At 57.2% G+C, this 24,669-nt stretch overlaps 2 protein-coding genes across 4 annotated transcripts; one reads left to right on the plus strand and one right to left on the minus strand.

The window, feature by feature from the left end:
• Nucleotides 1-602: 602 nt before the first annotated feature.
• Nucleotides 603-13,895, minus strand: LOC134397969 (E3 ubiquitin-protein ligase RNF19B-like). Its single transcript, XM_063125063.1, has 11 exons — nt 13,852-13,895; nt 13,627-13,753; nt 13,160-13,446; nt 12,458-13,018; nt 6,714-6,958; nt 6,441-6,588; nt 5,769-5,931; nt 5,532-5,646; nt 5,222-5,359; nt 1,369-1,564; nt 603-940 (listed from the first exon to the last, which is right to left on the minus strand). The coding sequence occupies exons 1-11, from the start codon at nt 13,893-13,895 to the stop codon at nt 781-783; spliced, it is 2,184 nt and encodes a 727-aa protein (XP_062981133.1). The 3' UTR covers nt 603-780.
• On the plus strand, nt 12,445-24,440 carry ZNF513 (zinc finger protein 513). 3 transcript variants are annotated; one of them, XM_063123659.1, is made up of 4 exons: nt 12,445-12,519; nt 21,638-21,859; nt 22,182-22,855; nt 23,244-24,440. In XM_063123659.1, exons 3-4 carry the CDS (start codon nt 22,517-22,519, stop codon nt 23,907-23,909), a joined length of 1,005 nt encoding a protein of 334 aa, XP_062979729.1. In that variant the 5' UTR covers nt 12,445-12,519; nt 21,638-21,859; nt 22,182-22,516; the 3' UTR covers nt 23,910-24,440. The 3 variants fall into 3 exon arrangements, with proteins under 3 accessions (XP_062979729.1, XP_062979727.1, XP_062979728.1); XM_063123657.1 differs by lacking the exon at nt 12,445-12,519 and adding an exon at nt 21,205-21,337; XM_063123658.1 differs by lacking the exon at nt 12,445-12,519 and adding an exon at nt 21,206-21,337 and having other exon boundaries at nt 22,182-22,841; nt 23,233-24,440.
• Nucleotides 24,441-24,669: the final 229 nt, after the last annotated feature.

A 24,669-nucleotide genomic window follows, 5' to 3' on the forward strand; every position in this document is an offset into this window, starting at 1 on the left:
GTGTAACGTGCGCCCCCTGGTGTCCCCTCCCTCCAAAAGGCTAAATGGGCCCTGAGGCACAGACTCCGCCCCCCAGACCTCTGGAAGTTGGCCACCCCCAGTGTGAGGGAAAGGGCCCTCCTCCTGCATACCCAAATGGCACACAGCGTTCCCAGTGAGGCAGCAGTGGTGTAAACGGAAGCCACCCCCAAACACGGCTTCTCCCCCGAGAGGACCTTTAGACAGACTGATCCATCTCGGTCCTTCCGCTCATGGTTCCTGCTCACCCCTACATCCCGGGTCCAAGATGGGGCAGGGGGCACTGGGCTCCCTCCCTCGTGGAAAACGTTCCCATCTCTTAAGCCCTCACTGGGCTGCGAGGGCACCCCGGAGGGCAAGAGCTGCTGGCGGCCCCCAGCCTTGCTTGGGAGACTGGTGGGCAACACTGCTGGTTTGACTATTAGATGGGGACCGGCCCTTAGAATCGTAGAATCATGGAATAGTGGAGTTGAAAGGGGCCTATAAGGCCATCGAGTCCAACCCCCTGCTCAATGAGTGCGTTTCCTCCTGGCCCCAGGATTGGGGCCCAACCCCCACAAATCAGAGCGGTGAGGTCCGGTCCAGCTCCTCCGTCAGCTGCAATTTATTGCCTCAAAGCGCTGTGCTTGCACCGGAAGGCAGAGCAGGGATGGGGGTGGGTTGCGCAAGGTGTTCAGGCACAAGTCTGGAGGAGGGGTGCGCAGGCAAGCTGGGCGTTGCAGTGGGCGACCCCAGTCCGTGGTGGCTGTGGGTGACGTGGCTTCATTCTGTAGTCACTCCTGCCAAACTGCAGCTCTCGCTGGTGCAGGCTGGGGAATCGGCGGAGCAGCTCTGGTCGTCGGAGGCGGCGCTGCGGAGGCTGCGCTCGTGGGCGGATGGTGGCTCTGCCTCAATCTCCACGTGCACCACGTTCAGCCCGCCCCTGCATGGGACACAACAAGCTGTGGGCATTGGACGACGAGCCCATCTTGCCCCGGCCCTCTGCTCTTGTGGGGATGGGAGAGGCGGAGGGGACAGGGGTGGTGGATACAGGAGGTCAGCAAAAGTCAGGCACACACACGCACCCCTTGCTTGCCTGAGCAGAAACTCCTTCCGTGAGTGCAATGCCTGTGATCTGTGTGTGGTGCTGCCTCAGAAGCGGCAGGTGCCCCAAGCCCCGAGAGGGCTGCACCACAGGGCAGGCAGAGGCAGGTTTTGCTGGGTGGGCAGGTGCTGAGAAGACCGAGCCTCTCCCCTGATAGTGGTCCCGTCTCCCCATGGGGGGGGGGGGGGAACGGGAGGGCGAAAAGCTCCGCCCCAACCCTCTGCCCCTCCCAGCACTGGGCACGGGGGCTCCCTCGCCACACTGACCTGTGTGATGCCACCGCCTGGGCTTGGCTCCGCGTGCTGCCCGTCGGGGCGCCCATGCTGGCAGACTGGCTCTCCCGCTCCTTCTGACACGGATCCTCCCGGCAGCTGGCACTTCTGCTGGGCAGGGGCAGGGCTCCAGGTCGCCCCCCTGCCTCAGCCGCCCCGGGCGTGGGAAGCACAGCCAGCAGCTCGTTCACTGGGATGGGGAAAGAGATTGGAAGATTCCTGGCCACCGAGATCCCCACGCTGATGGCCGGCTCGCGTGGAAGCTCAGTCTACAAAAACCGCCCCAGTCGTGGCCAGCTCCTTAAAAGTGTCTCTGGCAAGAGCATCCCAGAAGGTGCTGCCGCAGCCATCAAAGAGCCCCTGCGCCTCGTGGGTGTCTCCTCTCGGGCTTCCCTTGGCAAGGGCTGCACAGCATTCTCCTCGGGCTCCATGCAGGGGCACGCTACCAGCCCCACGCCGTGTGGGGCATTCAAGGGTAAAAGCCCACACCTGAGTCAGGGCAGAAATAGGCAGCCCGTGCAGATCAAAGGGAATTGGGACCATGGGCCCCAGTCCTCTGCCTCCGTCGCATTTTGTGTGAGCCCATGTGCTGGATCGTGCAGAAGCAAGCGGCCTCCCTGCAGCCAGCATGGGGGAAAGGCCGGTGCTTTGGAGCCCACCACGGGGCTCCGAACTAATTAACGGTATTTATGGAGCTGAGAAGCAGAGAATACGTTTGGGACCCTCCATTGCCTTTTGTGTGTCCTGGAAAACGCAATGTTGGATTTATTTTATTTTATTTATTACATTTTTATACCGCCCAATTGCTGAAGCTCTCTGGGTGGTTCACAAAAATTAATTTAATCAGAGTGAAGGGAACACCCTGAAGAATCCATTTACAGCTTAAAAGGCTTGGTGCAATTTGATTTTCCCTTGTAAGAATTTAGCTATTAGATGGGGACTGGTTGATAATGAGGGGATTATTCTGAGATAATGGACGGCTTTTGTTTCAATTAACAGAACAGCTGAAATTCCCTGCGCCCATCTTGTGCCAACTGAGATTTGCCAGGTCCCAAAACCGCCTCTTTTAGGTGGCCCTGAAGAACGTGGGTTTTTAAGGTGTTTGGTTAAACATTTTGGTCATTCTTTGGAGAGGTGTTTTAGTCCTTATGATTAACTTTGATTTTTAAAAACTGTCCTTGTTGTTGCTTATTAATTTGGCTTTTTAAGGTTGTTTGCTGCCTCGTGATCCGTTTCAGGGAAATAAGCGGGATATAAATGCTTAAAATAAACAAAGGGGTGGGAGAGAGATGCGAAAGGACGGTGTCACGGAGTTGGAAGCGACTGTGGAGGTCATCCTGCCCAATCATAAGGAGAACAAAAGAGGAGGTTTTGTTTTAAAGAGCTTGTTATTGTATATTAACAATAATAAGCGCAGATCTCAGATGAAGTGAGCTGAAGTGAAGCAGGAAATGAGAACAGGAAAGACTAGTCAGAGAAATGAAACGGAAGAAGAGCTTGCATGTTCTATGGAGGAGCCTGAGGACAGACTGATGAAACAAGATTTGAAATTTGTGAGGCTCCTAAAGCATTCGCAGAAAGAAAAAGCAGGATTGTATGTGGAGGATAAGAACATAAGATTAGACTGAGGGTCCATCTAGTCCGGCACTCTGTTCCCACAGTGGCCAATCAGCTGTTGACCCATATGCAGGACAAGAGCACCCTCCCACCAACGTTCCCCAGCAAATGGTGTACACAGGCTTTCTGCCTTGAATGCTGGAGGGGAGCACATAGCCATTGATGGCCTTCTCCAGGAATTTATCCAAGCCATCCAAATGGGTGGTCATCACTACATCTTGGGGTAGTGAGTTCCATAATTTAACTACCTGCTGTGTGAAGAAGCCCTTCCTTTTATTTGTCCTGGGTCTCCCATCCATCAGCTTCATGAGATAATGTCCCCTTTGGGTTCTAGTATTTTGAGAGGGGAAAAATGTCTCTCTATCTACTTTCTCTACACCATACATAATTTTGTACACCTCTATCAGGTCTCCCCTTAGCCTCCTTTTTTCCCCAAGCTAAACAATCTCAGCTGTTATAATCTTCCCTCCTAGGGGAGATGCTCCAGCCCCTTCATCATTTGAGTTGCCCTTTTCTGCCCTTATTCCAGCTCTATAATATCCTTTTTTAGGTGTGGTGACCAGAACTGTATGCAGTATTCTAAGTGTGGTTGCACCATAGATTTATATACAGGCCGTTTTATTCTCAATTCCTTTGCCTTCTTTGGAGTTTGCCTCCTTTGCAGCGGCCGCACCCTGGGTGGATATTTTCATCGAGCTTTTCCACCACAACCCCAAGATATTTCTTGTTCAGTCACCACGAGCTCAGATCCCATGAGGTTTATACTTGAAGTTAGGGAGGGTTGCTCCAACATGCATCACCTTACACTGAACTGCAGAACTGCTTGGATCTACGTTTCCTGGCCTCATTGAAACAAAACATCGTATCTGCTCACTTTATGCAGTTCAACCACTGCGGAAGAGATCGGCAAGGAGTTTCTGTGGCACCCAATGTGGACAGAGCCGTTCTGCCCTCAGGGCAAGCTGGCCCTGGGGGTGGCGCTTTCACCTCACAGTGGCTAGGGGAATCGTGCAGGGTGGGGCACCGTGAGCATTGTGGGAGGGGAGCTGCACAGTTGCTTCCCACTCCGTGGTGGTGCTGGGCCCCCTCATTCCTGCAGTGTGAGCACTCGGCCCTGAATAGCACGAGAGAAACTGATGAGCACCCTCAAGGAGTTGAAAGCGGCCAGGCCAGCATCAGCAGGGGCGTGTTCCAAGGGGAAGCTGAAACATTACCATAGAAAAGACATTCATCTTACTGGGCCGATGGGACATTGGCTTGTCCAAGGAGAATTGTTTTCCATAGGATGGCAAAATTCTTCAGTCAATAGGGTTGAATGGAATTTTACATTAATGGGAATGTGTAGTATGACAATGGAACCCATGACGTAGGGAGGTGGTGGGCTCTCCCACACTGGAGGCCTTCAAGAGGCAGCTGGGCAACCCTCTGTCAGGGTTGCTTTAGGGTGGATTCCTGCATTGAGCAGGGGGTTGGACTCGATGGCCTGGTAGGCCCCTTCCAACTCTGCGATTCTAGGATTTACTCTGGAGGAGCAAAAATCCCAAGCGCCCCCAAAAGGTGGAAGATGCTTATAACACCTTGGGGGGTTGCAGGATCTGGACCAAACCCCATTGCCTGTCTCCTCTACACTACTGGCATCGTTGCTTTTCATGTTCCTAAGCAGTAAGCCAGTGAAGAGCTGCTTTGACCACTCCTGCCGCACAGCTCTGTACCTAGCCAAAATAACCCACGATGACTGCCACACAACACGATAACCCATGATGGGTTAAATAACCCATTCTGCAAACCGTGGGTTATCAGAGTGGGTTATTTCGTCTAAATAAGCCATCAGGTGTTAAAAACTCCCACAGATAACACAATAACCCATGATAGGTTAATTAAGCCAAAGTTAGAAGGATTTATTTTATGCAACAGGGCATACATTATTTATTTCATTTTTCTCCTCCAAGGAACCCAAGGCGGCACACATAACCCTCCTTCTCTCCATTTTCTATTCTCACCACAACAACCCTGTGAGGTGGGTTGGGCTGAGAGCCTGTGACTGGCCCAAAGTCACCCAGTGAGCTTCCATGGCCAAGTGGGGCCTAGAACCCGGGTCTCCCGACTCCCAGTCTGACACTTCAGCCACCGCACCACAGCTTGCAATGAAGAGAGGCTCCTTGCAAACTGGCAACTGCAAGGTGACCCCTGGACTGGACTTCCGCCTCCCTCCCACAATGAACTCACGTACATTTGGTGAAGTTCTCCAGTTCCGTCGTGCTGTGCTCCCCTGCTTTCCTTTGGGCGCTCCCACGCCCCCAGCGATTCCGGCACAGGGAGAGGACCACGACCCCGTACACGTAGGTGAGCAGCAGGGGCACGCCTACCCCTGCCATCGAAGAGCCCGCGGTGAGAGCCTGCTTGGCCAAAGGCCGCCCTAAGCGCCAGGCATCACAGAAGGGGCAAGAGAGCCGCCACCCCTCCTGGCAACGCGACAGGCTTCTCTGTGGAGCCACACGGGAAATCCCCCCCCCCCCCACCGCCCCAACGGTGGCTCTTACCAACAGTGATGGCTGTGATGACGGGAGAAACAAAGAGGGAGAGGAGGAAGCTGCAGCCTACAGACAGGCACTGCTGGCAACCAGACAGTTTGCTCTTGCGCCCGTGGCTCAAGACCTGGAGGGAGGAGGAGGAGGAGGAGGAGGAGGAGTGGTCAGAGCCCCCCCCGCCCCCAAACCCCAGGAAGAGAAGCAACCGCTGCTGCTGCTCCTGGCCCACCAGCCCACCGGCCTCCTTACCTTCTTGCCTGTGTAGATGGGGATCCCCAGGGTGATGACCGGCACTGCAAGGCCAGCCACAAGTGAGATCACCATGGGCGCGCCCAGCACCATGCCCAGCCGCCACAGGGCCTTCCGGGTCCGGGACCACGGCCTCTTCCCCCAAAAGGTGCAACCAGAAGGGCTGAAAGGAGGAAGAAGAGAAAGCAGCAGCGCTCAGCAGCACCGGTCCCGGAGCAACGAGGCTCAGGGGAGCCCCCGGGAGCCCCCACCCCCTCAGTTCTCCCACTGTGCACACTTTCTACATGGTATCTGTAAATTTTCTATATCTTTTTCCCCCTACGTGATACACACGCGTACCATGTAAAAAGTATGTGTCTGCATATACCGCTATCAAGTGTGGGAATTAACTGTATCTACTCTAGCAGAGCAGCCCAATAGATCTCTCTCTCTCTCTCTCTCTCTCTCTCTCTCAGGCACTATACGCACATGGCACCTAATCCTGGGCATGTTGACCCAGAGTTAGTCCCGGAGCTCACTAGGTCTTACTCCTGGGTCAGTGGCATAGAATTTCAGTCCAATCCCTGCTGCTCAGGCTGGCTTTGGCCTACTCTCCCCTGGCCCGGCTCGGGCTTCCCGCCGCAGCTCAGTTCCACGAGGGGCCCGGCCCAGGGATTCCTCCCCCAGCGATACCTGAGGAAGTGCACGTCCGTGATCTCTCGCATGCAGAGCCAGCAGAAGAGGCAGCCACAGACAGTGCAGCTCATGCGGTTGCAACTCCCATCATCCATCTTCATGATGAAGGCCCCGCAGCGGGGGCACAGCTTGATGGCCTCCAGGTCTGCGGGAAGAGGGAGAGAGATGAGGGCCGGAGCCTGCCCCGCCCCACCCCCCTGAGCCCGGAGGGCAGAGCAGCAAGAGCAGCTGGTGCTCCCATGGAGGTGAAGGGCTGCCTCGCTCGCTCACCCTGGGCAGTTGCCGTCATCGCCGCCACCGTCTCCTCCTCCTCCTCTTCGTCCCCCGGGGCCAGCTGCGTGGAGAGAGCCGTGGCTGCCGGAGGCGCCTGCTGCTGCCATTCGCACCAGGCCTGCTGGCAGGAGGAGTCGGGGTGCCAGAGCTGCCGGCAGTGGTAGCAGAATGCCGCCCCACAGTCTTGGCGGCCGCAGACCAGCCGGGGGCACTCGGCACAGCCGTAGGCAAGGACGGCATAACTGGAGGGAGAGACAAGCGAAGGGGCTCACCCCAGCCCTTGGGGCCCCCGCAAGCTCCCACCCCCCGGCTGCCCCTGCTCTACCCAAAGAACATGGGGGGGGGTCTCGCCTTGCTGCCCCCAAGCGCTGAAGGAGCCAGAACAGGGTTTGGCCAAGAAGGAAGGGCACATGGGAGCTCTGTGGCAGAGCCAGGGGTGGCCGTGGAGGTAGGACAGTTGCCCCCCCCACCACCTCCCGGTCACTTCAGAGGCAGCGAACGGCCCAGAGTGTCTCCAGATCTCTCTCTCTCCCGCAGGTAGCTGAAAGCTGGACGTCCAGGCAGAAGGTCGTTTGCCAAGGGAATCTGCCTCCTGGTTGTGTCCCCCACTCCCTCTGCTTGGCCATAAAGGCACGGCCCCTGAAATCCCACACATGGCATGCCCCCAGAGCAAGATTGTCACACCACGTGGCCCTGATTCCAAATGAGGCCGTTTGTTGTTGTTTATTCGTTCAGTCGCTTCTGACTCTTCGTGACTTCATGGACCAGCCCACGCCAGAGCTTTCTGTTGGCCGTTGCCACCCCTAGCTCCCCCAAGGTCAAGTCTGTCACCTCCAGAATAGCCTTCCATCCTCTGGAGGTCAGTAAAATGAGTACCCAGTTAGCTGGGGGAAAGGTAATAATGGCCGGGGAAGGCAACGGCAAACCACCCCGCTATAAGGCCTGCCATGAAAACGTCAGCGAAAGCTGGCATCCCTCCAAGAGTCAGTAATGACTCAGTGCTTGCACGAGAGGTTCCTTTCAAATGAGGCCGTAGCATCCATGAAAACCTGGAATCATCACCGTGGGGGGGGGGGGAGGGGGAGGGGCTCCAACTTTACTGTATCTGCTTTACTTTGGGCTAGAACCCCCCCCCCCGCCGACACACACACCCTACTGGAACTAGGGCCAACACAGCGGCCAGGGCGATGGCCCCCCACCTGGAATTATGAACAGGCGGGCCCTTTGAGCACATGCTTTTTTGTTTCGGCTGACTAAATTGGGGGATGAGAAGAGGCGCCCCCACGGCTACTGTAGACCAGTGGGCCTCAGGGAGCTTGTCTCATCTACTGCAAATCGCAGGTGAGCCAAGTGGGTCCGTGGCCACAGCAGGGGGCTTGAGCTGCCCTTCTACAGTCCTGCATCTTGAGGCACTAAAACAGAAACCCTTCATGCAATCATAGAAAAGTAGAGTTGGAAAGGGCGTCTGAGGCCATCAAGTTAAACCCCCTGCTCAATGTAGGAATCCAGATGTCCTGTTGGAATCTGGCTTCCTGTAACTTGAGCCTCATCTTGAGATTTGTGTCCAGTTCTGGGCAACACACTTCAAGAAGGATGCCGACAAGGTGGAGGGGGTTGAGAGGAGGGCAACGAGGGATCCCTGATCATAGAATCATAGAATAGCAGAGTTGGAATGGGGCCTACAAGGCCATCTAGTCCAAACCCCTGCTCAATGCAGGAATCCACCCTAAAGCATCCCTGACAGATGGTTGTCCAGCTGCCTCTTGAATGCCTCTAGTGTGGGAGAGCCTACAACCTCCCTAGGTAACTGACTCCACTGTCGCACTGCTCTAACAGTCAGGAAGTTTTTCCTGATGTCCAGCCGGAATCTGGCTTCCTTTAACTTGAGCCCGTTATTCCATGTCCTGCACTCTGGGAGGATCGAGAAGAGATCCTGGCCCTCCTCTGTGTGACAACCTTTTAAGTATTTGAAGACTGCTATCATGTCTCCCCTCAATCTTCTCTTCTCCAGGCTAAACATGCCCAGTTCTTTCAGTCTCTCTTCATAGGGCCGCCCAGAGAGCTTTGGCTATTGGGCGGTATAAAAATGTAATAAATAAATAAATAAATAAATAAATAAATAAATAAATAGGGCTTTGTTTCTAGACCCCTGATCATCCTGGTTGCCCTCCTCTGAACACGCTCCAGCTTGTCTGCATCCTTCTTGAATTGTGGAGCCCAGAACTGGACACAATACTCTAGATGAGGCCTAACCAGGGCCGAATAGAGAGGAACCAGTACCTCACGTGATTTGGAAGCTATACTTCTATTAATGCAACCCAAAATAGCATTTGCCTTTCTTGCAGCTCTATCGCACTGTTGGCTCATATTCAGCTTGCGATCTACAATTCCAAGATCTTTCTCGTTTGTAGTATTGCTGGGCCAAGTATCCCCCATCTTGTAACTGTGCATTTGGTTTCTATTCCCTAAATGTAGCACTTGGCATTTATCCTTATTAAATTTTATTCTGTTGTTTTCAGCCCAGCACTCCAGCCTATCAAGATCACTTTGAAGTTTGCTTCTGTCTTCCAGGGTATTAGCTATCCCACCCAATTTTGTGTCATCTGCAAATTTGATAAGCGTTCTCTGCACCGCCTCGTCCAAATCATTCATAAAAATGTTGAAGAGCACTGGGCCCAGGACTGAGCCCTGTGGCACCCCATTCGTTGCCTCTCCCCAGTTTGAGAAGGTTCCATTGATAAGTACTCTTTGAGTCCGATTCTGTAGCCAACTGTGAATCCACCTAATAGTTGTTCCATCTAGCCCACTTTTAGCTAGTTTGTTAATCAGAATGTCATGTGGTACTTTGTCAAAAGCTTTGCTGAACTCAAGATATATGACGTCCACCGCATTCCCACAGTCCACAAGGGAGGTTATCCTATCAAAAAATGAGATCAAATTAGTCTGACAGGATTTGTTCTTGACAAATCCATGTTGGCTTCTAGTAATCACTGCATTGATTTCAAGGTGTTTACAGATTGACTTCTTTATAATCTGCTCCAGAATTTTCCCAGAGATGGATGTCAGACTGACTGGTCTGTAGTTCCCAGGTTCCTCCTTTTTGCCCTTTTTGAAGATAGGGACAACGTTAACACTCCTCCAGTCATCCGGCACCTCACCCGTCTTCCATGATTTTGCAAAGATAATAGACAAAGGTTCTGAGAGTTCTTCCGCTAGCTCCTTCATTACTCTAGGATGCAGTTCATCGGGCCCTGGAGATTTAAACTCATTCAAGGAAATTAGGTGTTCTTTGACCATTTGTTGATCAATCTCAAACTGCAATCCTGCCCCCTCAACTTCTGCTTCACTTTTTCCAGGGGGGTCATTTTGGGAGAAGACCGAGGCAAAGTAGGAATTGAGCACTTCAGTCTTTTCTTTGTCGTCTGTTATCAATTTGCCATCCTCATTAAGCAGTTGAACCACCATTTCTTTCCTCTGTCTTTTACTACTCACGTATCTGAAGAAAGCCTTTTTATTGCTTTTAGCATCCCTCGCTAATCTCAGCTCATTCATAGCTTTAGCCTTCCTGACGCCATTTCGGCACTTCTGCGCCACATGTCTGTACTCTTCTTTTGTAGCCTGGCCTTCCTTCCACTTCCTATATGTATCCTTTTTTGTTTTCCGGTCATCTCTAAGCTTTTTGTGGAGCCACATTGGTTTCCTCTGTTGTCTTCTATCTTTTCTCCTTGTTGGAATTGTTTGTAACTGTGCCTTTAAAATTTCATTTTTTAAATACTCCCACCCATCCTGCACTCCTTTTCTCATTAGGCTCCCTTGCCACGGGACCTTACTTATTATAGTTCTGAGTTTATTAAAATCAGCTTTCCTAAAATCCAGAGTACGTGTATGGCTATGCTCAACTTTTGTCTCCTTCATAATCAAGAATTCAAGGATGACGTGGTCACTTTCCCCCAGAGTTCCCGTAACTGCCACTTTATCCACTAAGTCATCCCTATTGGTCAATAACAAGTCAAGGATTGCCGATCCTCTAGTTCCTTCCACCACTTTCTGTAGGAGAAAGTTATCGCCCATACATGTCAGGAATTTCTTGGAAGGACCACTTTTGGCAGTAATGGTCTCCCAACAGATATCAGGGTAATTGAAGTCCCCCATCACTACTACATCACACTTCCTTGAAACACTGGCAATTTGTTTCTCAAAAGTTTCATCCTCGTCTTCTCCTTGATTGGGTGGTCGGTAGTAGACTCTGATTATCATGTTCTTTTTATTTCTTGCCCCATTTATTTTAATCCAGACGCTCTCGACGGGGCTCCCAATCTCATCCGCCTGTATTTCTGTGCAGGGATAGGTATTTTTAACATATAGTGCAACTCCACCTCCCTTTCTATTTCTTCTGTTCTTTTTGAACAAGTTATATCCTTCAATTGCTATATTCCAGTCATCCTCGTTGGCCTCCTCTGGGCCCCCTCCACCTTGTAGGCATCCTCCAAAACCCATTCCAGAATTGGGGGTGCTTAAGCGTGCCCAATTCTGTGCTGGCCTTAATTTAGGTTGGAAAAGCAAGAAGAGATTGGGGACGATTAAAAGTGAGGCTGCCCCACCCCCACTGTCCTCCCCCCTCCACCCCTGAGGAGCTCCCCCTGCCTTTAAGAGGAGTCGGGATTTGATCCCTTCAGGGCTCGCCTGGGGGCATCAGAGTCTCACGCACCAACGGTGCCGTGACCTCACTCCTCAGACCTGCCATTGGGGCGTAGCTGGCATTTGCATACCTGCCTTTTTGACTAGCTTGTATTACTACTTTTTTCCTGATAAAATTCCTAACCGGTTTAAGATATTTTAGGTATTTGAGGGAGTTCGCACCCCCCCCCCCGTCAAATGGGACTTGAGTCCTCTTCTGAGAACCATTCAGAGCCACTGAGGTCACTTGAAGACCAGTGAGACCCACGTTCAATGCCCCCTCCAGGCATTGTCGCGCAGGGCGGCCTCGGGCAGCAGCAGCTGGTGGACGTGGGCCAGGGGCTCTCTCTCTCTCAGCCTAACCTACTTCACAGGGTTGTTGTTGTTGAGAAGGTAAAACAAGCGGGGAGGATGCCAGGTTTGCCACTGGGAGCCCCTTGGACGTCAATATCAGAGGTCGTTGAGCTCCTGCGCTGCCTCTTGCCATGGGGGAGGGCCTGGGCAAACCCCCCAGGAGTGGGGGGCTCCGTTCCGGCGGCATCCCGGAGTCAGAAGGGAGCAGAGGGGGGAGGGGAGGGGAGTTGCCAAGGCCAGCCCCAGCCTCTTCCCCGCCCGCGCTTGGGAGGGCAAAAGGCAGCGCGCACGTATTTTCAGCGGATGCCCGCACGCAGGCACGCGGTGCCCCGCTGCCCTGCTCCAGGAGGGCAGCCCCGTTGGGTGAGGGGCGCGCTAGGCCGGGGGCCGGCCGGCCTTTCCCCAGGGCTCCAGCCCAGCCCCTCGGAGAGCGGGGCTGGCCTTGTACCCACGCCCCCGCCGCGAGAGGCCCAGCAGAGCCTCGGATGCAGCCCACCCCGCCGCCGAGGGGCGGCCGCTCCCTGGGCTCCGGAGGCCCGGGGCGCTCCTGGCTGCCCCTCGGCCGGAAGCGGAGGCTCGGGGCGCCGCCCGCAGCCCGGCCACGCGGGTCCAGGCAGGATGCGGCCAAGGGCGCGCGGCGCGCCGGCCTTCCCTGCCGCGGGGGCGGCGAGCGTCAGGCCCGGGGGCCGCGCCCCGGCTCAGCGGCCCACCTGCAGTCGGGCGCCGGGCACCAGCGCGTGGCCGGGTCGGCCGCCAGCAGCCGCCGGAGCAGGTACTCCTCGTACTTGTCGCGCAGGGCGGCCTCGGGCAGCAGCAGCTGGTGGACGTCGGCCGGCTGGAGCGGGGCCGGGCAGTGCGGGCAGGCCACGGGCACGCGCCGCTCGCGGATCTCCAGGCGCAGGTAGCGCTGCAGGCAGCTCCGGCACGCGCGGTGGGCGCACGACGAGAGCGCGGGGAAGGCGCCCGGCGGCTGGGCCAGCAGGCACAGCGGGCACTCCAGCGGCTCCGCGCCGGGCCCCGGCGAGGCGAGGCGCTCCTCGGTCGCGGTCGCCGCCTGCTGCCTGGCCCCGGCCCCGGCCCGCCCCGGCGCAGCCCGGTCCTTCTGCGCCAGCAGCCCCGGGGCGCCGCCCGCGGACGGAGGCCCCACCTTGGGCCGCTTCATGGTGCCTGCGGCGCGGAGCTCAGGCCGGGCGGCGGCCGCCGGGCTCCCCATGCAGCCTCGGCGGCGCGCGGTCCTCAGCAGGTGCCTGCCTCCCTTCTGAGCGCTGGAGCTGGCGGGCGGCAGGGGAAGCCCGGCTCTCCCGCCCCGGGCTGGAAGCTCCCCGCAAGCGCTGTGCTCCGCGCGGAACCCCGAGGGAGAGCCCTGGGCCGGGCGCGCGGGCCGGCCAGCCAGCGGCGGGGCTCGCCTTCACCTGCCGCGGGCCGCCGCCGCCGCCGCCGCTCCTAGCCGAGCCGCTGCCACGGCCGACGCTCGGCATCCTGGGAAGGGTAGTCCGTTGCCCTGGACTGCGCGTAGGTCAGCGGCAGGGCTGGCCGCCCGCCGGGCGCCGACGAGGAGCAGAGTCAGCGGCAGGGCGGCCCGAGAGGAGGCTCGGAGCCGCAGCGCCCGACGCCCCTCAGCCGCGGCCCTCCGTGGGGAAAACGTGGCTCTGGCTGCCCGTGTCCAGCGCAGAGGGGGAGAGGCCGCCTTCGGACGGCACTTTAATCAGGGGAGAGGAAAGAGCCCGCTCGACGGAGGGCAAAACCACGGGCTGCCTTCGGGCGGCACGAAAGTGGCGCCCCGTGGAGAGGAAAGGGCCTCCTCTCCGTTCTCCCCCCGCCGCCGCCACCTGCAGTTTCCTCCCCACCGAATGGCAGCGCTGTTGAGCCCTTACGTTACCGGCAGGGCCGTGAAAGGGGGGAGGAGAGACGAGGCTCCTGGAGGGGGATGAATGGCAGCCCTCTCCCCTGTTGACAGCAGAAGAGATTCATGCGCTGTCGTCGCTAGGCAACCGAGGGGGCCTCCGCTGGAATGGGGAATCAAACGCCCTGACACGCGAGGAGACCGGCCCCAAGCCTCCCTGCCGCAAAAGCTCAGATGAAGGAGGTGTCATCGATGACTCACGTTGGCCCTCTGAGGGACGCTGTGGCCATCGGCGTCGGGCCCATGGGAACAGAGAAGGGGGCTACCCCTTCTCTGTTCCCATGGGCCTGATGCTGAAGGACGCGTCTCCGGGAGGGGGGAGCATCTCCAGTGTGATGGGACCCTTTTTCTTGCCAGCAGCTGTTCCATCTCATAGAATCATAGAATAGCAGAGCTGGAAGGGGCCTACAAGGCCATCGAGTCCAACCCCCTGCTCAATGCAGGAATCCACCCTAAAGCATCCCTGACAGAGGGTTGTCCAGCTGCCTCTTGAATGCCTCCAGTGTGGGAGAGCCCACAACCTCCCCACAAATCTCCCACAACCTCCAGTGTGGGAGAACCACCTCCGAAGGCGATGGAGATGGAGCAGCTGGGGAAATGGGTCCCGTCGCACTGGAGACTGTCCCCCCCCCCGAGATGCATCACTCCGTCACCCCGATCTCCATGGGAACAGGGCAGGGGGAGCTCTACGAACACCGGAACCTGCCCTGTTGCCATGGTGATTGCTGAGAAGGACACTTTGTTGGGAGGGGGGTTATCCTTTCCCTGGGCAGCGCCTCTAATGAGCCCATTGAGTTGGATCCCCAGATGGATGAGGCTGGGCGGGCAGGTGGTGCCTCAGGACATGCACATCCCTGGCAACATGTGGGGCGTCACGATAGGCGATGCCCCACCCAGGGATGGCATGTTCTCGTGCAGGCCAGCGTTTCAGAAGCCCCGATCACCCCAACCCGCCAAGGGATGGAACGATCAGGGCTCCAGAAGCGCCTGCTGGCACAGGATTATTCTCCCTTGCCCATGGAGCCCTGTGGGGCTAGAGCGGCTGGTTTTCTGCCACTCTTGCCTCGCGACTCTGTGGACAGGGGAGAATAATCAACGCAGCCAGCCAGATGACACACTACCTAACAGTTGCTGAGATAGTCAATGGAGCAGCCTGTTGTTTTTCTCTGTTGACTATTCTGGCAAATTAGTCAACCGTCCATTGCATGTCCATTGTGTGTTGCCCACCAGACAACACAACAAGCAACGCAGCAGACGGTTGACTCTTTACTCCCAACCTATTGCTTATCATGTTGTCCAAACCCAGCCAGGGACCCCGCCAACCCACGGGCCTGAATGGGCTCCGCTACCACCAGACCAGGAGACCCTCCAGACAAACACGTTCCCAACTGCAGGGAGAGAGGAGGGCGTGCACACACCCCGGCTGGCCATTGTGGACTCACAAGGCCCACAGCGGTTGCCTGCTGGCTGCCCCTCAAAGCGGCATCCTCTAGAGGCCCTGCTGGCTGACGAGGAACGGGACAGGACAGGCAGTCCAGCCCCACTGGCGGGTGCCTTGTCTGGGCCCACTGCTCCACATGGCTGGTTGGCCACTGCGTGAACAGAGTGCTGGACTAGATGGACCCTTGGTCTGATGCAGCATGGAATGTCTTATGTTCTCATGGGGGTGGGGGAGGCCAAGCCAAGCAGCCACGATGACTGCAGGGGGCAGTGGCTGCCTGGTGGGAATTCATCCCTGATGCAGCAGTGCTGCTCTTGTGCACAGTGCAGCCATGCCTTTGTTCATGTGGGAGTGGGCAGGGCCAGTTAAGCCCCTCAAGAGCTGACCATCAGGGAAGCAGCACCAGTGACCAACCAGCTGTCGACCAGGGACCAACAAGCAGGACATGGTGCAACAGCAGCCTCCCGCTCATGTTCCCCAGCAACTGATGCACACAGGCTTACTGCCTGTGAGGTTGCACACAGCCATCAGGACTAGTAGCCATGGATAGCCTTCGCCTCCTCCAGGGATTTATCCACCCCCCTTTTAAAGCCATCCCAATGGGTGGCCATCACTACATCTTGTGGTAGTGAGTTCCATAATGTAACTATGCGCCGCTGTGTGAAGAACTCCTTTCTTTGATCTGTCCTGTACCGCCTACCAATCGGTTTCATGGGATGATCCCACTGGGTTCTAGTATTATGGGAGAGGGAGAAAAATCTCTCTTGATCCACATTCTCCACCCCAGGCATCATTTTGTACACCTCTGTCAGGCTCCCCTTCGCCTTTTTTCCAAGCTGAACAACCCCAGCTGTTGTAACCTTCCCTCATGGTGGAGATCCTCCAGTCCCTTTCATAGGCATGCGGACAACGTGTGCCTGGTGTGCCCAGGCACATCCTAATACCTTCAGGGGAGTTCTGCTTCCCCCCCTCACTGCTCCCATCAGCAACGGCGGCATGTGACGCTTTCCAGAAATAAAGCAGGCGCAGGGGCCGCACCTCCAGCTCCCATCCCTGCTAAGGAAAGCCCAGGTCTTAAAAGAGGCCGCGCACACTGGCGATATGGGGTGCATGTCCCTGACACACGAGGAAAGTCAGCCAGCGGGCCAGCAGGGCTGGAAGCGGGAGGCTTGTTTCCAGAGCCTCTGGAAAAAGGCCCCAGGACCTCTGCCCCCTCATGCGATCCTCCCCCTCACATGCACATGTCCAGGGAAGGTGCGACCAGCCACTCAAAGTGGGCACCACGCCTTCCCTCGCCTCCTGACCTTGCCTGCCCACTGTCTCATTCAGCGCTCTGATTCCCAGTGGGAAATACTAGGCTGCACCTTCTGTATCTGAGCGAAAACCGTGAGACTTGTACCACCAAGGTAGGAAGTTCCATCTGTCCTCAAGTTCAGCTAGGCAGTAAGATTTTTACTCACAGCATGGAAAAGGAAGCTCCTGTGTAATGTGAGATATATGTAGCAAATACAAATTTGTATATCAAACAAAGAGACAATGTGATGTAAACATTCCCACTGACGTTTTCATGCAGACACTATTTATTTATTTATTTATTAAATTTATATACTGCCCCATAGCCGAAGCTCTCTGGGCGGTTTACAAAAGTTAAAAACAGTGAACGTTAAAAACTATACAAAATTTAAAACCATCAAAAATATTAATACAACAGTATAAAACAGTATCCATTTTAAACGACAACAGTTCTGGGGTCCATTAAAAACAAACTTAGCATGTGTTGTTAAATGCTGTTAAAATGCCTCGGAGAAGAGAAAGGTCTTGACCTGGCATCGAAAAGATAATGTTGGCGCCAGGCGAGCCTCATCGGGGAGATCGTTCCACAATTGGGGGCCACCACTGAAAAGGCCCTCTCCCTTGTTGCCCTCCCTATTGGTACTCTTTGCTTGGCTGAAGTTAATGTGCATGTAAACAAAGTTCTATGAGGAGACACTGAAATAACTGGGCATGTTTAGCCTTGAGAAGATGAAGGGAAGACATGAGAGCACTCTTCAAGGACTTGAAAGGTTGTCCCAAAGAGGAGGGCCAGGATCTCTTCTCGATCCTCCCAGAGTGCAGGACACGGAATAACGGGCTCAAGTTAAAGGAAGCCAGATTCCAGCTGGACAACAGGAAAAACTTCCTGACTGTTAGAGCAGTACGACAATGGAATCAGTTGCCTGGTGAGGTTGTGGGCTCTGCCACACTAGAGGCCTTCAAGAGGCAGCTGGACAACCCTCTGTCAGGGATGCCTTAAGATGGATTCCTGCATCGAGCAAGGAGTTGGACTCGATGGTCTTAGAGGCCCCTTCCAACTCTACTAGTCTATGGTTCTATGATAAACAAGTGTGCTTTGTTTTCTGGTTCTTTTCCAGCTGTTCACGGCCTGTTTTCAATTTGTACTCTTTTTCTAGGAACATAAAATTTTGTATGCTCGTTTTAATCTTAATTTTAGAATTTCTGTAAACTGCCCAGAGATCCCTGGCTATGGGAGCGGTATATAAGTGCAATAAATAAATAAATAAATTTTCCTGTTGGTGGGGGTGAAACCCTAATGAAATGTGCTGTGCATGCTTTATCATTTTGGTTGGCCTTTTCTGCATTTTTTTCCAGCTCTACAATATCTTTTTTTTAAAAGTGTGGTGACCAGAACTGTACACAGTATTCCAAATGTAGTTGCATTATAGAATTGTACAAGGGCAGCTTGATACTGGCAGTTCCTTAGCAAGGTGTGTGTGTGTGTGTGTGTGTGTGTGTGTGTGTGTGTGTGTGTATAGCTGTAGTTGATCATGGAGAAGGGGGAAGACTGTGTGTGTGTGTTTTGGGGGGAGAACTTTCATACTGAGGTGGGAGAACTATTTTGGAGGATTGTGAGAGAGTTTCAAAGGAGGGGGTTAGAGCAAATGCAGTGGTTTTGGAAGGAAGTGGTGGAGAAGCATCAAAGAGCAAGAGGGAACTCGTGTCTGGAATAGGGTGAAAGCATAAGAAAAAGGGAGGAAAAGAATATGGATTATGGCCCACTTTTACCTTGCCTTATCTGCTAGCTTGGGACGTGATGAGAAGCTCTGTTGAGCAGTTCCTTCTCTGGAAAAGAAGGGGAGGAAAGGGATGGGAGTGGAGGTTGCTCTCCCAAGCAGAAAGTGTGAAAGTCCTTTTTGGATGAAAGTGACCCCACCCACCCACCGCTCTCTCTCCCCCTCTGAAATCCATGGATTTGGGTTACTCTTTTATCCCTTCTCTCAGTATTTAGTAATCAAAATAAAACAAGTTCTTCCACTGAGATTGCTCATCAGAAGTTGGGAAATGGATGTTTGGGTGTCAGGCATTGAGAGACGGAAGAAGACAATTGCTTCCTTTTTGGTTTGTGATATGTGGAAAGTGGGGGCTGTGGCTATGGGTAGTTCTTTTGCATTAATATATCTGGCTAAAGCACCGGTCCAGGTAAGCAAGATATCCAGGTGGTGGTGTTGTTTTGGTGATTGTCCGAAAGAAAGTTGACAAAAGTCCCTTCTGTGACTCCTGGAGAAAGGAGTACCTTGCAACTCTGCAAAGATGGCACACATGGCTGAGCAGCACTCCTGACATGAGAGGAGGCAAGATTGTTTTGTACACCCGTCGTGAGCAGCGGCCCATGGGAATCCTTAGCAGGACCACGACCAGCACAGATGAGAAGGCTTGCAAGATCGAAATCAAGACAACAAAACAAGCAGTAGTAAAAACATTTAATAGACCCTGTCACTGACGTTGCGTGGCTCCTGTCTTGTGAAGAGGCACACACATAATTAATGTGGTCTAGTTAGTTGGTAATTGAGTTATTATATGGCATAGTTAGAGAGAGAGAGACACAGCCCCGCAGGTCTTGAGCCAGACCAGCGGGAGCGCTCCATGGGGCAGGACGGTAGGCCTGTCTTCCACCCCCACCCCACCCGTTCCTCTTAGACACAGGGTCCACCTGGGGGTGGGGCTGCCTCTTCCGTGGCTGAGGCTCTCTGCCTAAGCAGCTTCCCTACCTGCCTCTGGCCACGTGAGCTCCGGGACAGGTCCTGCAGCCCCCACAGGTGGCCGGGCCACTACGACCAGGGCAAATGAGGCAGGCAGCTGTGGCCCGAGCAATACAGAAGGCTTGCAGGGGCAGTGAGCAGCAGGCGCAGCTGATCAAGCCAAGGAACATGGAGTGTGGAGCTGCCCTGGATGCAAATGGCAAGGTGGGGCATGTAGCAAGCAGGGCTGTTGGCCTTGGCAGCCCTCCGCTGGATGGGCTGGTGCAGCACGCTCTCAGTTATGTCTGCCTGCATCCTGCCACATCCAGAACTTGACCCTGGGAGGCCGTGGCTGCTCCGCAGGGCCAGGGCTCCTTGTGCAGCTGAGCTTGTCCTGGGGCATATGGCAGGGTGTCAGGTGGTGACAAGTGCTCCCACTGGCTCCTGTGCCCAGGGGGGAGACCCACCGGGAGCAGGCCCTCTCCATCTTTCTGCCCCTCCTTTGCTCCCTCTTCCCTTTGATAGACTATTGCTGCCCATACAAATGGTGCTGAGTGGCGCCTTGCGCCTACCAAGAACCTGGTGAGCCCTCCTGGCTCCTGATAACATCTCAGACCAGCACCGTGCGCTAGAGGGGTGGCTCTTCAATCAATGTAGCTGTCGGTCCCCTCGTTGCTTGCCCTAGACCAGCCTTCCTCAACCTGTGGCGCTCCAGATGTGTTAGACTACAACTCCCAGAATGCCCCAGCAGCTGACTGGGGCATTCTGGGAGATGCAGTCCAACACATCTGGAGCGCCACAGGTTGAGGAAGGCTGCCCTAGACGCTCCATCCTTGGAACATAAGAAGAGCCCTGATGCTGGACCAGACCAAGGGTCCATCTAGTCCAGCACTCTTCACACAGTGGCCAACCAACCATCGGCCAGGGTTGAACAAACAGGACACGGTGCAAAAGCACCCTCCCACCCATGTTCCCCAGCAACTGGTGCACACAGGTTTACTGCCTGTGATACTGGAGGTAGCACACAACCACCAGGGCTAGTAGCCATTGATAATAGCCTTTGCCTCCAGGAATTTTTTCAAAGCCATCCAAATGGGTGGCCATCACTACATCCTGTGGCAGTGAGTTCCATAATTTAACTCTGCGCTGTGTGAAGAAGTCCTTCCTTTTATTTGTCCTGGATCTCCCACCCATCAGCTTCATGGGATAATGACCCCTTTGGATTCTAGTATTTTGAGGGAGGGAGAAAAATGTCCCCCTATCCACATTCTCCATGCCGTCCTTGCCTGCCAAAAGACCCCTCCCTGGGCCTGGTTCCAGAGGAACCCTCACCCTGTGGCTTCTCCAAGGAAGCCTCCTCAGCGCAGCCGGCGCCCCCGGGGATCCTGCAGGGCAACGGGCCGCTCCTGCCTGGAGTAGCGAACATGCATGGTTGCACGGGAGTGTCTTGGGCGAGGGCCCGGGAGGCCTTTCGCCGGCACTGCTGCTGTTGGGAGCATCGCTGCCACGCGGCTCTGGGGCTGGCGTGGTGGGACTGGCCTGCGGTGGGCTCCCACGGGCGGGGGGGGGGGCTTCCTTCTCCCGTGGGTGTTGCGGGGGTCGGGGCGGTGGGACCTCCCAGCACACTTGGCGCGTCGGACCAGGCTTTCCTTGAAGCCCGGCTTCTGGATGGGACGCCTCTTCTGCTAGCACGGAGGCCCTTCCTATGTGAACCCCGAGGAGCCGAGGCGGAGCGGGGGGGCGAGGCGGGGGCCGTGCTGGGATCCCCCCCGGTCCCCGGGCTGCAGCCCCAGCCAGCGGCTCTGCAAGGGCCGCCGCCGAGAGGGGGCCGAGCCGAGCCCTGGCGGGAGGCGGCGGCGGCGGCTCTTCCCGTGCTGGGGGCCCCCTAGCGGGCCGAGCCTGGGGCCGCGTCCCTTCCGGCCCATCCGCTGCCTTTGTGCTCCTCGCGGGGGCGGACTCGCGTTCCCGGCATGCTCCGGGGCCGGAACCGGAAGCGCCGCAGCTCTGGCCGCCCGCCCCGCGGATGGGCGGGAGCGCCGGGAGGAGCGGCGGCGGCGGCTGTCGGGGCGTCGCGGACGAAGAGGCGCCGGTGGCGGCCCAGGCCCGACGGCGCTGAGCGGCTCGGCACCGGGGAGGCGCCCAGCGCCGCAACGGCCCGCCGCCGCCGCCCCTCGGCCGCTGCTGGGCAAGATGCCCCGCCGGAAGCAGCGCCACCCGCAGCCCGTCAAAGGTCAGCGCCGCCCGCCCGCCCCGGCCTCGCTCCGTCGCTCTCGGGGCCCCGCGACCGACGGGCGGGCGGACGGAGGCACGGCCCCGCCGTCCCCCCCCCCCACGGCTCCCCCCCCCCGCAGCCCGCTCGGGCAGGGCAAGTCCCCGCCCCCGCCCCGGGGCGCCCCTGCTCCCCATGAGGGCTAGAAGCACCGCTTTCCAAAGGGGGAGGGGGGAGGAGGCCCTTCTCCGGGTGGGGGCTGGGTCGACGCAGGGGGCGCCCTGGCGGAAGGCCCTGATCCCCCTGCGCTGTCCGTTGCAGTGGACGCGGCTGGCGCTCCGGCCGAGCCTCCGGGAGAGGAGAATCCGGCGCTTCCACAGCAGCAGCAGCAGCCGCCTCCGCCGGGCAGCTGCTTCCTCTTGAAGCCTGACCTGGAGCTCGAGCTGGAGGAGGAAGAGGAGGAGGAGGAAGAAGACGACGAGGAGGAGGACGACGACGAGGAGAACAACACCCCAATCCTGGCCTTCGAGAAGGAATCGGAAGGTGGGTCCTCTCGGGGGCCGCAGGCAGGCAGGGACTTACTGGGGCGTCTCCTCTGAGCTGCTGGGGGTCCCACTGTGCCCCGATCTCCTTGCCCCATGACGGCACTGGGTGGACCCTTTCCACCAGGGCCGAGGGTGGGGGGAGGCTGCAGAAGGGCTTTAGGTGGTGCTGGTGGCGGTGGCCTCCCTTTGGCGCTGAAGAAAGGGGTGCTCGGACGTAGCCCCCCACGCCGTAACCCCCTATTGTACCAGCAGGAAAGGGAGAGGCCAAGGTGAGGACCCCCCCAGCTGCCCACCTGATGCCCCCTCCTTGTGTGCTGCAGACTCCTTCGGGGGAACGCCTGGCAGGCTGCCAGCCTACGCGCTGAGCGAGGAGGAGGAGGAGGAGGAGGACTTCCCGCCTCTGGGCCGGGCACCAGAGGAGGAGGAGGAGGAGGGCGGCGGCAGCGGCAGCGGCAGCAGCAGCAGCGGCAGCGGTGAGAGCGAGGGGGGGCCGGGCCAGGCTTGCCAGCACTGTGGCCTGCCTGCTCCAGGCCCTGCTCCCTGCTGCCCCCCTGGGGCAGGGGATGAGGAAGGCCCCCCCTCTGGGCCACGTGTGGTCTTCTCCTGCCAGCTGTGCCCCTTCGCCTCGCACTACTCCAGTCACCTCAAGCGGCACATGAAGACCCACAACGGGGACAAGCCCTACCGCTGCCCTCACTGCCCTTACGCCTCGGCCCAGCTGGTCAACCTGACGCGCCATCTGCGCACCCACACTGGCGAGAAGCCCTACCGCTGCCCTAGCTGCCCCTTCGCCTGCAGCAGCCTGGGCAACCTCAAGAGGCACCAGCGAGTCCACGGCCAGGCGCGTCCGCTGCGCTGCGGCTCCTGCAGCTGCCGCTGTGGCCATGACAACCCCCTCCAGCCCCACAGTGCTGCGGGCACCCAGGGGGAGTCGGAGGCAGAGATGGAGGGCCCCCCTGTTGCGGAGGAGGAGGAGGCAGGTACGTGGCAGGGGGTGGGGGCGGACGGCGCGTACCGGCAGCCTCTCTGTAGCAAAAGCTCCCCGCTGGGGTAAGCAGCTTGCTACCCCCCAGAAGTCTGGGGCTACAGCTCCTTTGAGGCCTGACCATACTGGCTGGGGTTGATGGGAGTTGTAGTCCCGAACATCCAAAGGGCACCCGGGGAGGTCTCAAGCATAGCCTTGAGCCCCCCCCCCCCCGATTGGAAGATATCCACACCCCTAACGAGAGTCGGACCTGGTCTCTGCCTGGCTGCTGGTCCTACCTGGCCCACTCAAGGGACAGACGTGGGGCTGCCAAGGGGTGTGCTGGAGGGAGGCGAGGGCTGTGCAGGGCAGCAGCTCCAATTTCTCACTGCCCTTTTCCTTCACAGAACAGCAGCAGCTGCTGCTGCCGCCACCTCCGCCCCTGCTGCCCAGCTCCCCTTTCCTGCGGCCTGAAGACTCCGGCCCTGTTCTGCCTGAGCTGCTCTTCCCGTTCACCTGCCGGGCCTGTGGGCTGGTTCTGGAGGCAGACGAGGGCCTGGGCGAGCCGGTCTGTGGGCGTTGCAGCTTGGCCGTGCTGGGGGCCGAGCCGGCCTCTCCGAAGGGATTCTCGTGCCAGCTGTGCCCCTTTGTGACCACCTACCCGAACCACCTGGCCCGCCACATGAAGACGCACAGCGGGGAGAAGCCCTTTGCCTGCGCCCTGTGCCCGTATGCCTCAGCCCACTTGGACAACCTCAAACGCCACCAGCGGGTGCACACGGGCGAGAAGCCCTACAAGTGCCCCCTGTGCCCGTACGCCTGTGGCAACCTGGCCAACCTCAAGCGCCACGGCCGCATCCACTCCGGGGACAAGCCTTTCCGCTGCCGCCTCTGCTCCTACTCCTGCAACCAGAGCATGAACCTCAAGCGCCACATGCTGAGGCACACGGGCGAGAAGCCCTTCCAGTGCCGCATCTGCCCCTACACCACCGGCCACTGGGACAACTACAAGCGCCACCAGAAGGTGCACGGCCAGGGCCTGGCGGAGGAAGGGGGGCCCGGCCCGGACGGCAGCCGGCCCTGACGGGGCGGGCAGGAGGACTCCCAGCGCCGCCTGGCGCTCTTGCCGCAGCTGCCTGCTCGCAGCCCTGTGTACAGCAGGCTGCTGGGACTGCCAGGGGCAGGTGGGAGAAGCAGCTGCGAGTCCCGGCAGGGGCAGCTGGGGCTGACGGAGGGCGACCCCGCCCCTTTGGAAAGGACCTTCTGGACTGAAAAGCATCTTGCGGACGCATCCTGCCCGGATGCTGACGAACATAGGAAGGAGGAGAGAAGGTGCCTTCTGCTCCTGAGCGTGAGGGAGGTTTTGTCTGCAGCTCAGCGGGGCCGTGGAAACCGGCAGAGGGCCATCCGAGGTGCTCTTCTTTTAGAAACTGGCAGAGGGGCGTCTGTGGTGCTCTTCTTTCGGAAACCGGCAGGGGGGCATCCGAGGTGCTCTTCTTTTCTGTCCTCTTTCTCTCTCCCCCACCCCAATCCTCCTGTTCTTTAACTGTGGTTGCTGCTTGAGTCTGTGTAATTTATATGGTGTATTAATGCATTAAACTGTTTTCTTATCTTGCTTTATTTTGGCTGGGGGCAGCAGGAGCGGGGGGAAGAGAACAGCAGTCAGACCCCACAACACAAGGAGAGAGAACTCTTATTTTCGAGAGGGGGATCTACTGCACGGGCTCTGGGATCTGTTCAGCCATTCCCACATCCTCTCAAGCCACCTCTGGATCCGACAGAGGCACCTTTCCCCTGGAAGAAGGAGTTTGTGTTTTAGGGACCCAGGGGTGGTGCAGCTGGGA

Source organism: Elgaria multicarinata, chromosome 4 (assembly GCF_023053635.1).
Source record: "Elgaria multicarinata webbii isolate HBS135686 ecotype San Diego chromosome 4, rElgMul1.1.pri, whole genome shotgun sequence".
Classification (NCBI taxonomy): Eukaryota; Metazoa; Chordata; class Lepidosauria; order Squamata; family Anguidae; genus Elgaria; species Elgaria multicarinata.